Source organism: Eptatretus burgeri, chromosome 9 (assembly GCF_056783735.1).
Source record: "Eptatretus burgeri isolate ZD-2024b chromosome 9, Ebu_testis_v1, whole genome shotgun sequence".
NCBI lineage: Eukaryota > Metazoa > Chordata > Myxini > Myxiniformes > Myxinidae > Eptatretus > Eptatretus burgeri.
The window spans coordinates 50,187,030-50,199,315 of record NC_140969.1 but is presented as its reverse complement, the minus strand read 5'-3'; the positions used below and the strand labels follow the sequence as shown (position 1 = coordinate 50,199,315).

General features: G+C 45.8%; 1 protein-coding gene across 4 annotated transcripts in view; it reads left to right on the top strand.

The window, feature by feature from the left end:
• The window catches only part of LOC147020112 (pumilio homolog 1-like), a 234,385-nt gene that overhangs the window by 142,516 nt on the left and 79,583 nt on the right, over positions 1-12,286 (top strand). For 3 of the 4 annotated variants that reach the window (XM_085895137.1, XM_085895136.1, XM_085895139.1), the window contains 2 exons: positions 3,419-3,529; positions 3,625-3,768. In XM_085895137.1, coding sequence (XP_085751263.1) covers positions 3,419-3,529; positions 3,625-3,768 — 255 coding nt within the window. The remainder of the gene's footprint in view (positions 1-3,418; positions 3,530-3,624; positions 3,769-12,286) is intronic. The other variant, XM_085895138.1, reaches the window with a different exon arrangement.

The window sequence follows — 12,286 nt, the reverse complement described above, 5'->3', positions numbered from 1 at the left end:
AAATGCGGGAAAATTTTCAAACTATGGTCGATCACCCAACTTCACTAGTGGAATCGATAGGCACATAGTGCTTCATTCCAGCAACTACTTTTGCAAAAATGGTACACCCTAATGAGCAGTGATTCGTGATTTTGGTAGTTTTACCAGAAGGGGGTTGTTGGCGGACCTTGAGCGCCCTGCGGAAATGTGGTGGGGACAAATCGCAGAGAGAGCGGGGGGGGCGAGGCTGGAGAGGAGACGGTAGAAAACGGAAAGACCACCGACCAACCTGCGGTGATTGTGTGAGAGGCCCAAAGACTCAGCCTCATTGCGGGAGATGCCAATGATCCGAAATGCCTTGGTTTCTACAGCGTGAAGCCGAGAAAGATGGGAGGCAGGAGCACCAGCCCAGAGGGGAGAGCAGTACTCCATCAGGCTGCGGACAAAAGCTTTGTAAGTGGTCAGGAGCTCAGGTTGGCCGAGGAAGGACTTTGCACGACGGAGGATTCCCAGTCGGCGACTGGCTTTGGAGGCGAGGTTTGAAATGTGGCTTTCCCAGGAAAGGTCATGGCAGATAGCGAGACCTAGAAGCTTGAAAGAAAGGACTTCTTCCAGAGGATTGTTGAGAAAGTGGATGGGGGGGTTTTCTAAACGGTCCTTTCAAAGAGACATTGTGAGATTGTGAGATTTGTCCGGATTGAAAGACATGTTCCACGTGTTGGATCAGTTTGTGATTTTATGCAGATCAGCAGTGAGCGAAGAAGCTGCTGCTTGCTGGTCCGAGGGATGACCGATGGTACGGCAGAGGGTGGAGTCATCAGCAAAGAGATATAGAGGATTTTCCAGAGAGTCGGAGAGATCATTGATGAAAACCAGAAAAAGAACAGGGCCCAGAACGCTACCTTGAGGAACTCCAGCCTGGACAGGAATGAGGGATGAAAGAACTCCATTTAGGGCCACACGGTGACTGCGACAGGAGAGGAAGTCTGCGAGCCATGAGTGGAGATGGCCTTGGATACCATCGGAAGAGAGTTTGGTGAGCAGGACAGGGTGCCAGACTGTGTCAAAAGCACGTGATATGTCCATGGATACGGCTTGGTTTTCCTGTCTGGCATTGAGGACCTCCATCCATTGTTGGGAGAGCAGAAGCAGCATATCCAGGGTAGAGTGACCTGGTCTGAAACCAAATTTATGATCAGAAATAAAGCCATTGGAGAAGAGGAAGGATTTGATGTCTGAAGCGATGATGGATTCCATAACCTTGCTGATGATTGGGAGAAGGCTGATTGGTCTGTAGTTGCAGGGATCTGTTTTTGCACCTTTTTATACAGGGCAGTGATGTTTGCAGATTTCCCAGCAGATGGCAGATGACCTTGAGCAAATGAGAGGGTGAATAGAACAGAGAGAGGGTGAGCAAGAGCAGAAGCGCAGGCTTTGAGGACACGTGGGCTGATGCCGTCTGGACCGGTTGCAGAATCTGAGTCGAGGTTTGACAGCAAGCTCTCCACCTTGTCAGGAGAAAAGGACACAGAGTCCAGGCAGAGTTGGGTGTGACTGGGTAAGGTGGGTAGAGAAAGTGATGGGTTTTGGACACGATTTAGCTGCAAACACCGAGTTTAGGCATTCAGCTTTTTCACGTGCGGTATCAGCAGTGCTGCCATTTCAGGTAAGGGAGGGGATGGAGGGGGAACATACACCAGAAACAGATTTGATTCGACGCCACCAGGATTTTGAGGAGGGAGAGAGGTTTGAGAGTTCAGACTTGAGATGAGAAAGATGTTGTTTTCTGGCTCTCCTGAGGGTAGATACACACTTGTTCCGAGCTTTATGGAAGGAACTGAGATTGCCCTCAGTTGGGTTTACCTTCCATGTGGCAAAGGCAAGTTGTTTCAGGACAACTGCCTCACCACAAGCTTCAGTAAACCAAGGGCGGGAGGAAGGGTAGGACAACTAAAGACGAGAGGGGATAAATCTGTGCATGAGGGAGAGCAAGTTTCTTTGAAAGAAGAAACTTCACACTAAAGAGAACACAATTCCCCATCCGGCTTGCATACTGCATGACCATTAACAAGGCGCAAGGACAAACATTTCGTAGAGTGGGAATATACTTACCATCTCCAGTTTTTTCGCACGGACAACTGTACGTCGCGTTCTCGAGAGCCAGAAGTTTTGACACGGTGTACGTCAACGTAGACACGTGCACAAATCAAGGGACTTCTTCACAAGGAGTAGTGTACACCAAAAATGTCGTGTACAAGGACGTTTTGTAGGCCTCATTAGGTAAGGCCATGGAGTACATCGGCTGGGATCCGGCTCTTACAAGAGCCGCCACTGGTTGTCATATTGGGCTCATGGAACGGAATCTGTCTGTGACGGGGTTTCGGCTCGTGATAAATACATGAGGTAAATTCAACTCTAAGTCGAGGCGCCTCTATACACAGACTTAAATACAGACAAGGGGAAACAAAATAAAAGAAAATCCCTCCTTTTATTCTTGTACATAGCTTGGCCCATAGAAGGTCTTTGTGGAACTTGGAATTGAGGTGCTTCTATTTGCATGTGTTGGCGCATGTAAAATGGTGCCAAGTTGCTCATCTCATAGCGGGCCAAACGTACGCCAGGCAATCCGCGAGCGGCACTCAACACCAAGGTTCAGAGACGCCTTGCAGTTGCTTCGCGCGTCGATCGTCCTCATTGACCCGCTCGGGTCATATACGAGGCTCGGGATCCGTTTCTCACGATTGAACCAAGAGCCAACGGCCAGCATCTTGCTTCACCATGTGAGTCAATTCGCCTCAGCATGAATACGAAAATTGTGCCGCAGTCTTCATGCGTCAAAGGAAAGCCAGCTGTCAAGCCCTGTTCTTACCGGCCATCTAGCTACGTTCTCCCTCGACCGCATGCGTCCTTTACTCCGCACTTGTGCGTTCCTCCTCACACTGACCTCGTGCCTTGCGCTCTCTCGATCTCTCGCCTCCAACTGACATCACCCCAAACCACCGTTTTCTCCTCCGTGGCGTGGCTTGCTCGCACAAAACCCGGGATGGCGGAGCCTCCGCCCACTCGGCTAGCTTCTGACGTCACGCCCATCAATTATCCTCGGGGTGGGGGGGGGTGACTTCACCCGCCGTCACCCGTGGAGGCGGGGCTTCTGCCTGCTCAGCAAGTTTTCTTGTTTGTTTTTGTGGTTTTGGTGAGAAAAACAAAGGGAAAAGTCATGGGGGGCAATTACATACTGGGGGAACTTATTCTTAATCCCTATCTAATTAACATGACACCACCCCACGTGTGGTGACACGTAACACTTAAGCTTACAGTTTCCCCACTTAATTACATCGAGATGTCTCCTACACGTCCACGAACTAAACAACTGTTCCATCTTACTTCCCTAATACATTCCTTCATCTTACCCCTACAACCATCACAATATTTTTTTTAGTTGTGGATGGGTTGACAACTAGTTGGATCAGTTCGCTCGGTGACCAGAACAAGCTGATTCGTTTTGGTTCAGGTCCGACTCTAGATCCGGCCTATCCGTGGGATACAAAAGGTAAACTGTTCAGTCTGGCGGAAGTATGCACTCGACCAAGTGCCGTTATTGTTTATAATTATTATGGATGTTTGCTGTGTCTGTGATGTGCCCAGGATATCAAGTCGTTGCGCCGTTTGCCTATTACGATCAAACGGGAACATTGGTCATGAGCCCCAGCATGCGTGCCGGGCTCAGTGCACAGTTGCGCTTGGCTCCTCATGGGCCGGTCATCTTGAACCATGCGGCCACACAGGCAGGTCAGTGTCTTGCTTGCCTTTACACAAAACAGTGTGGCCTCACTTTGCCACGTGGAGGATTTTGTTTGCAATAGTTTTTATTCCCTGTTCGGCTCTGCGCTGCCCATCTCCTTCCTGTTTGGTATTCCAATCGAAGCAATTTGCTTATGATTCAGAGATCTCAGGTTTATTGTTGTGATGTGCAGTATGAATTTATACTTTCCTGCATTGCGATATGTATAAGTAACAAAAAAAAATTTTTTTCAAAATGTAAAAGGATGTGGGGATGATATACCAAAAATAATGCAAACAAGGTAGGGATGGTTACAAGAGATTATCATGTTAAACCATCCCTACATCTTTCTTTGAATAATGGTTGTTTCCTGTCCATCCTTCTGTTCATTTGCAATAATTATACATGTTGATTGTTTCCATGTACGCATTTAACCAGTAAAATATTTAGCACGCACACACACACACACACACACACACACACACACACACACACACACACACACACACACACACACACACACACACACACACACACACCTATATCTCTTATCGTATAGATATACAGTAGATAGTCCCCAGACTTATCTTAAGAATCCAAAGTGGGAAGTAGACAGAACAATTGCATTACAACCATGAACAGATGAAGACGAACAGATTAGAAAGTGGTTTTCTCTTGTTAATATGTCATAATCGCATATGAACTGAAGCAGTCTGTCTGTCCGTTTAGGGAGGTATTCAGTTCAGGGCAGGGCTTCCCCCATTCAGGGAGGAGCTTAAAAATCAAATTGCCACCATTTTGTTCACTCTGTTTAGCCTCTTTTGCAAGGCTTGCACTTTCTTACAATGTCATGGCTTTATCTTCACTCTAATTCAATGTCTGATTTCGTTTTTTTGTTGTGCTAAGATTTTTGTTGTGTAAGTTTCAGATGCAAAAACCGGGAAGAAAATTGGGTTTTTCGACAAAAATGCATTTTAAGTGAAATCAACGCCTGTAATATAAAGTCCATTTACATTCCCTCACAGCTATTTATTAACTCTAATTCACCATCTGATTAAATTTTTTGTCGTGGTTAAGATGGTTCAGGTTTCAGTTGCAGCAAAAAGTGAGAAAATCGGATGAATATTGGTGTTTTTACACAGCGATGCATTCTAATAACCGTTATTATTTTTACTCTTTTTTTTTTTTTTGTATACATTGTTGAGGCTCGTACGAGAGCTAACACACAGAACGTACAACAAGGGGAGCAGGAGGCAAGAGGGGTGGGAGAGGGAAGGAAAAATCAGTGTGGAACAGACACATGAGGAGATCTGTGGAAGGGGGATGGATGGGGTGGGGTACACAGGGTAAACAAGATGGACACTACAGGGACTTTCAGAAAGGAAAACAGGGAATTTGAAGGTCAGTCGGTTTGGGATGGATTAACGGGGGTAGAAAAGATCATGGTTTTGGACGGGGGAAGATAAGAGATGGTGGTGAACAGCTGTTTTGAAGACTTGGAGGGAAGAGAGCGTGGGAGTTTGTTCCAATGGCTGGAAAAAAGAGGAGTGAAAGAGTGAAGGTGAGCAGTGAATCTTGATTTTGGTAGTTTTACCAGAAGGGGGTTGCTGGTGGACCTTGAGCGCCCTGCGGAAATATGGGGGGGGGCATATCTCAGACTGAGCAAGGGGGGGGTGGACGAGGCCGCAGAGGAGACGATAGACGACAGAAAGACCACCGACCCTGCGGTGAGAGAGTGAGAGACCCAAAGACAGCCTCATCGTGGGAGATACCAATGGTACTAAATACCTTGGTTTCCACAACATGAAGCCGAGAAAGGTGAGACGTGGGAGTACCAACCCAGAGAGGGGAGTAGTACTCCATCTGGCTGTGGATGAAAGCTTTGTATGTGCTCAGGAGCTGAGGTGTGCCAGGGAAGGACTTTGCACGATGGAGGATTCCCAGTCGGCAACTGGCTTTGGAGGCATGCTTGGAAGTGTGGCTTTCCCAGGAAAGATCATGGCAGATTGTGAGACCCAGAAGCTTAAATGAAAGAACTACTTTAAGAGGATTATTGAGAAAGTACTTAGGGGGGTTTTCCAAACGGTACTTTCGGAGAGACATAGTGAGTGTGAGAGATTTGTCAGGCTTGAAAGACATGTTCCACGTGTTTGGACCAGCTTGTAATTTTATCCCGATCTGCACAGAGTGAAGAGGCTGTTGCTTGCCGATCTGAGGAATGACATACCGTACGGCAGAGGGTGGAGTCATCAACAAAGAGATAAAGAGGATTTTCCAGAGAGTTGGAGAGATCATTGATGAAAACCAGAAAAAGAACAGGGCCCTGAACACTGCCTTGAGGAACTCCAGCCTGGACAGGAAGAGAGGATGAGAGAACTCCATTTTGCGTCACACGTTGGCTGCAACAGGAGAAGTCTGTAAGGCATGAGTGGAGATGTCCTGGATGCCATAGGAAGAGAGTTTGGTAAGCAGGGCAGGGCGCCAGCTGATATGTGTAGATATGAAAAGCATGTGATATTTCTAGGGAGATGGCTCTGATTTCATGTCTGGCATTGAAGATCTCCATCCATTGTTGGGAGAGCAGAAGCAGCATATCCAGGGTAGAGTGACCTGGTCTGAATCAAAATTGATGATCGGAAATCAAGCTATTGGAGAAGAGGAAGGATTTAATGTCGGAAGCAATGATGGATTCCATAACCTTGCTGATGATTGGGAGAAGGCCGATTTTTCTGTAGTTGCAGGGATCTGTTTTTGCACCTGTTTTATGCAGAGCGGTCATGTATGCTGATTTCCAAGCAGATGGCAGATGTCATTGAGCAAATGAAAGGGTGAATAGAACAGAGAGAGTGTGAGCAAGAGTAGCAGAGCAGGTTATTAGGACACGTGGACTGATGCCGTCTGGACTGGTTGCTGAATCTGAGTCGAGGTTTGACAGCAAGTTCTCCACCTTATCAGGAGAAAAGGACACAGAGTCCAGGAACAGCTGGGTGCAAGGTAGGAACTGTCGTAGCAGTTTTAGCCACCTTAAGACCTTGAGTTCAGTTTAGGCTGTTTATTCAGTAGTAAATATCAGACTCCTGTATGAGAAAGCTGAGCCTGGAGCAGTGTCACAGGAAAAAACTTAAACTCTTATCAAAAAAAAAAGCTATCTGGTATAGCATATATATATATATATATATATATATATATATATATATATAAATATATATATATATATATATATATATATATATATATATATATATATATATATATATATATATATATATATATATATATATATATATATATATATATATATATATATATATATATATATATATATATATATATATATATATATGGTGATCTCACCAGGGTGTGGTTTACACTTCAAGGGAAATTAACTGACAAAGAGGGCCTTTGGAGAAACAACAGATGGAATTTTGTAAGGTTTAAAATCACTAACACAGGATGAAAAATGGCCTGTTATCGGAGCAGGTTCCAGATTGCACCAGTGAGAGGAGGAAAAAGTATGTGATTCCTTGTTGGCCATCTGGCAAGATATAAAAGAGTTTACAACTACAGAGGAATGTATATTTTACCCCCCGACTGGCTTTCCCAGCATATATTTATTAAATTATTTCTCAAAGCACGAACTAAAGCGAATTGGCATTTTACCTCATTATAAATTCAATTGAACAATTCAGTTTCCCACAGTACAGAAAGCGAGGGGTTTGGGGCACAAGATTTAGATGCAAACACGGAGTTTAGGCATTCAGCCTTTTCACGTGCAGTGTCAGCTGTGCTGCCATTTGAGGTAAGGGAGGGGACGGAAAGGGAACATACAACAGAAACAGACTTAACTGGACATCACCAGTATTTTGAGGAGGGAGACAGGTTTGAGTGTTCAGACTTGAGATTACAAAGATGTTGTTTTCTGGCTCTTCTGAGGGTCGATACACACTTGTTCCAAGCTTTATGGAAGGAACTGAGATTGCCTTCACTTGGATTAGGCCTTCAGTTGAATTGCCTTCCATGAGGCGAAGGCAAGTTGTTTCAGGACAACTGCCTCGCCACAAGCTTCAGTGTACCATGGGCGGAAGGAAGGGGAGGGCAACTGAAGATGAGATGGGATAAATCTGTGCAAGGGAGAGAGAGCAAGTTTCTATGAAAAAAATTCCCAGGATGAGTTTATGTCGGAGGAAGTAGAGATGGGAGACCAGTCTAGAAGTTTGATGGCTGCTTGAAGTCTCTGCCAGTCAGCCTGAGTGAAATGCCAGACTCGACTGCACTGAGGTGGTTCTGTAAAAACAGCCAGAGAGATGTCTCCTTTGACAAGCATGTGGTGAGATGAACCGATTGGATCGGAGGAATAAGAGCAGATATTTTCACGGAAATTGGTCAAAATCAGATCCAGAGGAGATGGAGATCCATGTTGGTTGAGATCCATGTCAGGAAGTTGACAGATTGTGTCAGACCTAGTGAGTCACAGAAGTCTTTTGCTTAAGTGCCATGGCAGGTGAGAGAGGTACCTACACCCAGCCAACTGGCATGATGACAATTTAAGTCACCACATATGAGGAAGAGAGTGTTGGGATGAGAGGATAGAAGTTGGCCCATGTTTTCAGAGAGCGAGATGTAAATGGAGTCATCACTGTTTGGTGGACATTACAACACATATGTACACATGAAGTGAGAGTGGAAGAGAAGCCGTAGTCAGAGGTATTCCTGGGGATGAGAGAGAGAGATAGAGAGAGATAGAGAGAGATAGAGAGAGATAGAGAGAGAAAGATAGAGAGAGAGAGAGAGAGATGGAGAGAGAGAGAGATGGAGAGAGATAGATGGAGAGAGATAGAGATAGAGATAGAGATAGAGATAGAGATAGAGATAGAGATAGAGAGAGATATAGAGAGAGATAGAGAGATATAGTAGTCCGGGAGCCAACCGATCAAAATTAAAAAAAAATTGCCCGGTCTGCTATAAAATTTTTGTGTTGATTTTCATAAAGAGACACCCTTTGAGTATATGAAAACCAATGTTGGCAATGGTGAAACTCTTGCGCAACAACACAGTCAACACTTTTGCGAGCCCCCTCTGATAACACAATGTTGGCAAAAGCGAAGATGTAGGATGGGGGTAGGGGTAATTCATATTGTCCTAAAATCATAACCACTAAACCTATATACACAAATGACCCCTCATATTAAAGAGGAGTTCATTTCCTATATCACAATTGGTGTAGATTTAACCTACCTTCAATTGACAAGGTTATATGTCAAACAACAAAAGATTTATGTAACTCAGAAATGCTTGACTATCAATGGGGTCAGGAACAAGAACATACTTTTACATGCCATGGTTTTAAGGAAGATAAAATTAGAAATGGATTAACACAATATTGTGACATGAAACATCCTCTTCAGAGGAAGAGTCACTCTCTGAAACAACTCCACCACATGAACCTCTCTGACCAAGGCATATGCATGTCACTCAGCAAGGCACAGCAGCCTTTTTGCATGAACATCGTTTCAGACATTTGGATAATTTGCACATGCAAGACACCGTTTTGTCTATGTTTGGCTTGGCTGGCTTAGACATGAGAATTGGGACCAGTTTTCCATTGATAAGGGTTCTGCCAAATGTTGTGGCTGGGGGAAGTGCTCGGTCACTGAGATGTGCACGTCTATACAGAAGCAATTGATACAATGCTCTTAAAACAAGGAAGTAAAACGCATCTTCTGTTGCTGGCAGTGACCTAAGGTCTAATTTTGAAGAGACAAACATATGCTGCCTGAGGGTATCCAAACAGCTGAACCCTTTTTGGCCATGCAGAGCAGTCCAGTATACTCTGGCCTCATCAATGACACATTCTGTTGCTGCCATTTCACTATCTCTTCCAAAATCAACAAGGTGGGGAAGGTTTCCTATCAGTCCCAGAGAAACCTGTGCCGCTCTTCTTTTCACAGGAACACAGGCATCATCCCAACTGACTGGAAGAGGGGCCTTGTTGTCCCTCTCTGGAAAGGGAAGGGTGATCGCCAAGACTGCAAAAACTACCGAGGGGTGACGCTGCTCTCAGTGCCGGGCAAGGTCTTTGCTCGGATAATTCTTGATAGGGTTTGCCACCATCTGCTTGAGCACCAGCGTCCAGAGCAGTCAGGCTTTACACCAAAGAGGTCAACGATTGACCGTATCCTTGCACTTCGTGTCCTCACCGAACACAGACGAGAGTTTCGGCAGGGGCTGCTTGCAGCCTATGTTGATCTCTGTAAAGCGTTCGATTCAGTGAATCGGGATGTCCTCTGGAGGATTCTTGGTCTTCGTGGGGTGCCACCGAAACTGATCGATCTGATGTCTGAACTCTACTCTGGTACTGAGAGTGCTGTGAAGTGTGGTGGTACCATCTCTGACTTATTTCCAGTTGTTACTGGAGTTCGTCAGGGATGTGTACTTGCCCCCACACTTTTCAGCACTTGTATGGACTGGATTCTAGGGAGGATGTCGGAGAGATCAAGTTGCGGTGCATCGTTTGGCAATGTCAAGATCTCAGACCTTGACTTTGCAGATGATGCAGTCATCTTTGCGGAGACTTTAGACATCCTCTTGGGGGCCCTCGAGGTGCTGAATGAGGAGTCGGAGCCGTTGGGATTACGGGTTTCTTGGGTCAAAACTAAGATCCAGGCTTTCGGTGACATCTTGGATGCTGCTGTCCTGTCTGTGTCTGTTTGTGGTGAGGATGTTGAGGTCGTGGAGAGATTCACTTACCTTGGCAGTGATATTCATGTCTCCGCAGGTTGTGAGCCGGAGGTCAATAGACGTCTGGGTCGGGCCTGGGGAGTCATGGATTCACTGGATCATGGGGTGTGGCGCTGCCGGTACCTGTGCGGGAGGACGAAAGTCTGAGTCTTCAGGTCCTTGGTACTTCCAGTCTTGCTCTATGGGTGCGAGACTTGGACTTTGACCAAGGATCTGAGATGGAGACTTAATTCCTTTGGTACCAGGTCTCTTCGGAGAATCCTTGGCTATCGCTGGTCGGATTTTGTGTCCAACGAGCGGTTGCTGAGAGAGACTCGGATGAGATTTGTTACCTGCATAGTCCGTGAGCGTCAGCTGCGGCTGTATGGACATGTGGCTCGTTTTCCTGACGCTGATCCTGCTCACCAGATTCTCTCAGCGAGGGAGTCTCATGAGTGGGAGGCCAGTGGGCCGACCACGTGCCTCATGGTTGCAGCAGGTTGACCATCATCTCAAGGAGATGGGGATGGGCCTGGCATCTGCCTGGGGGATGGCCAGACGGAGGCCCCTGGAGTACCGGCGGAAAGTGGACGCAGCGACGCGCTGTTCTGGCACATGCTCCCATACCTGACCTGACCTCTTCTTTTCCCCTTCTGAATGGGTAGCTCACTGTGTCACATCCACACAACACATATGTGCACAGAAGTGTAGCTGCAACATCAAGAGGATTTTCTGGTACTTCTTGCTCAACACTTCTACCAGCTCATGAATAGGTAGGTATTGATTCTGCCGTTGTATCCAGAGTTCTTGCAATGTGTTCAAGCAGCAGAAGTGATATATACACAGCATAATTATGTCTGTATCTGTTGCATGCACAACAGCTCGATGGTGATCAAGATATTCCACACAATACGCAAGATGAGCAATAATCCTTGTGTCTGCCTCTTCATGTTCTTCACAAGGTAAGTCCAGAACTGAACTTGATGCTGATGTGATGGAAAGAGTGTGACCTTTGTTTTCCATCATACTACCAAGAATGATGGTCACTCCATCCGGAATAGCTTCAGGACTCTCACAAAGGGAAGTGCCAATGAAGTTCTGAAGATTTCCTTTATTTCTTGGATTCTTCATGAATAAATTCCAGTCCGGAATTCCTAGACTCTTGGATGGTGAGAATTGTCTTGCCTGGTCTGTCTGGTTTCTCCTCTGCTGCTCATCACCCTTCAAAGTATGGCTATCATCAAAATCATACTGATCACCAATGATGTTGACACAGTTGCACATTTCAGGTTTCAACTGCAGGATACACCTGCTTGCGAAGATACAGCTGGGGAAGTTCACCAAATGTTTTCGCACCCATTTTTTGGTATTTATTTACAAATGCCATTGTGTCTACCAGATAAACTGTGTATAGGTCACTCTGTGGTAATGATGGCAGCTGTAAAACAACATCCTGCTCAGCTTCAGCAATTAGCACTGCCACGAAATCAGACTCGTTGCCTTTGCGCATTACAACCCCCTGTGCTAAGCGTGGATCAACCTCAAACAGGGATGATGGATAGTCTGTCCACTCATGGGAAAATGCAATCTGTCTTGTGACTGGGTCGGCATCTCGATAGAAACACAGCACACGTGTAGCTGCAGTCTCATCTTGATAGATCCTGATTAAACTCTGTTTCCTTGATGGTTTTGATTTCTTCTGTGAGGAGAAAGTTACCAGCTTCAGTGGTTCAATCTTAATAGAGACCACCTCTTCTGCTTTCATAATGGCTTCCATGCCCTTAGCTTGAGCATGGACCAAGTCTTTTG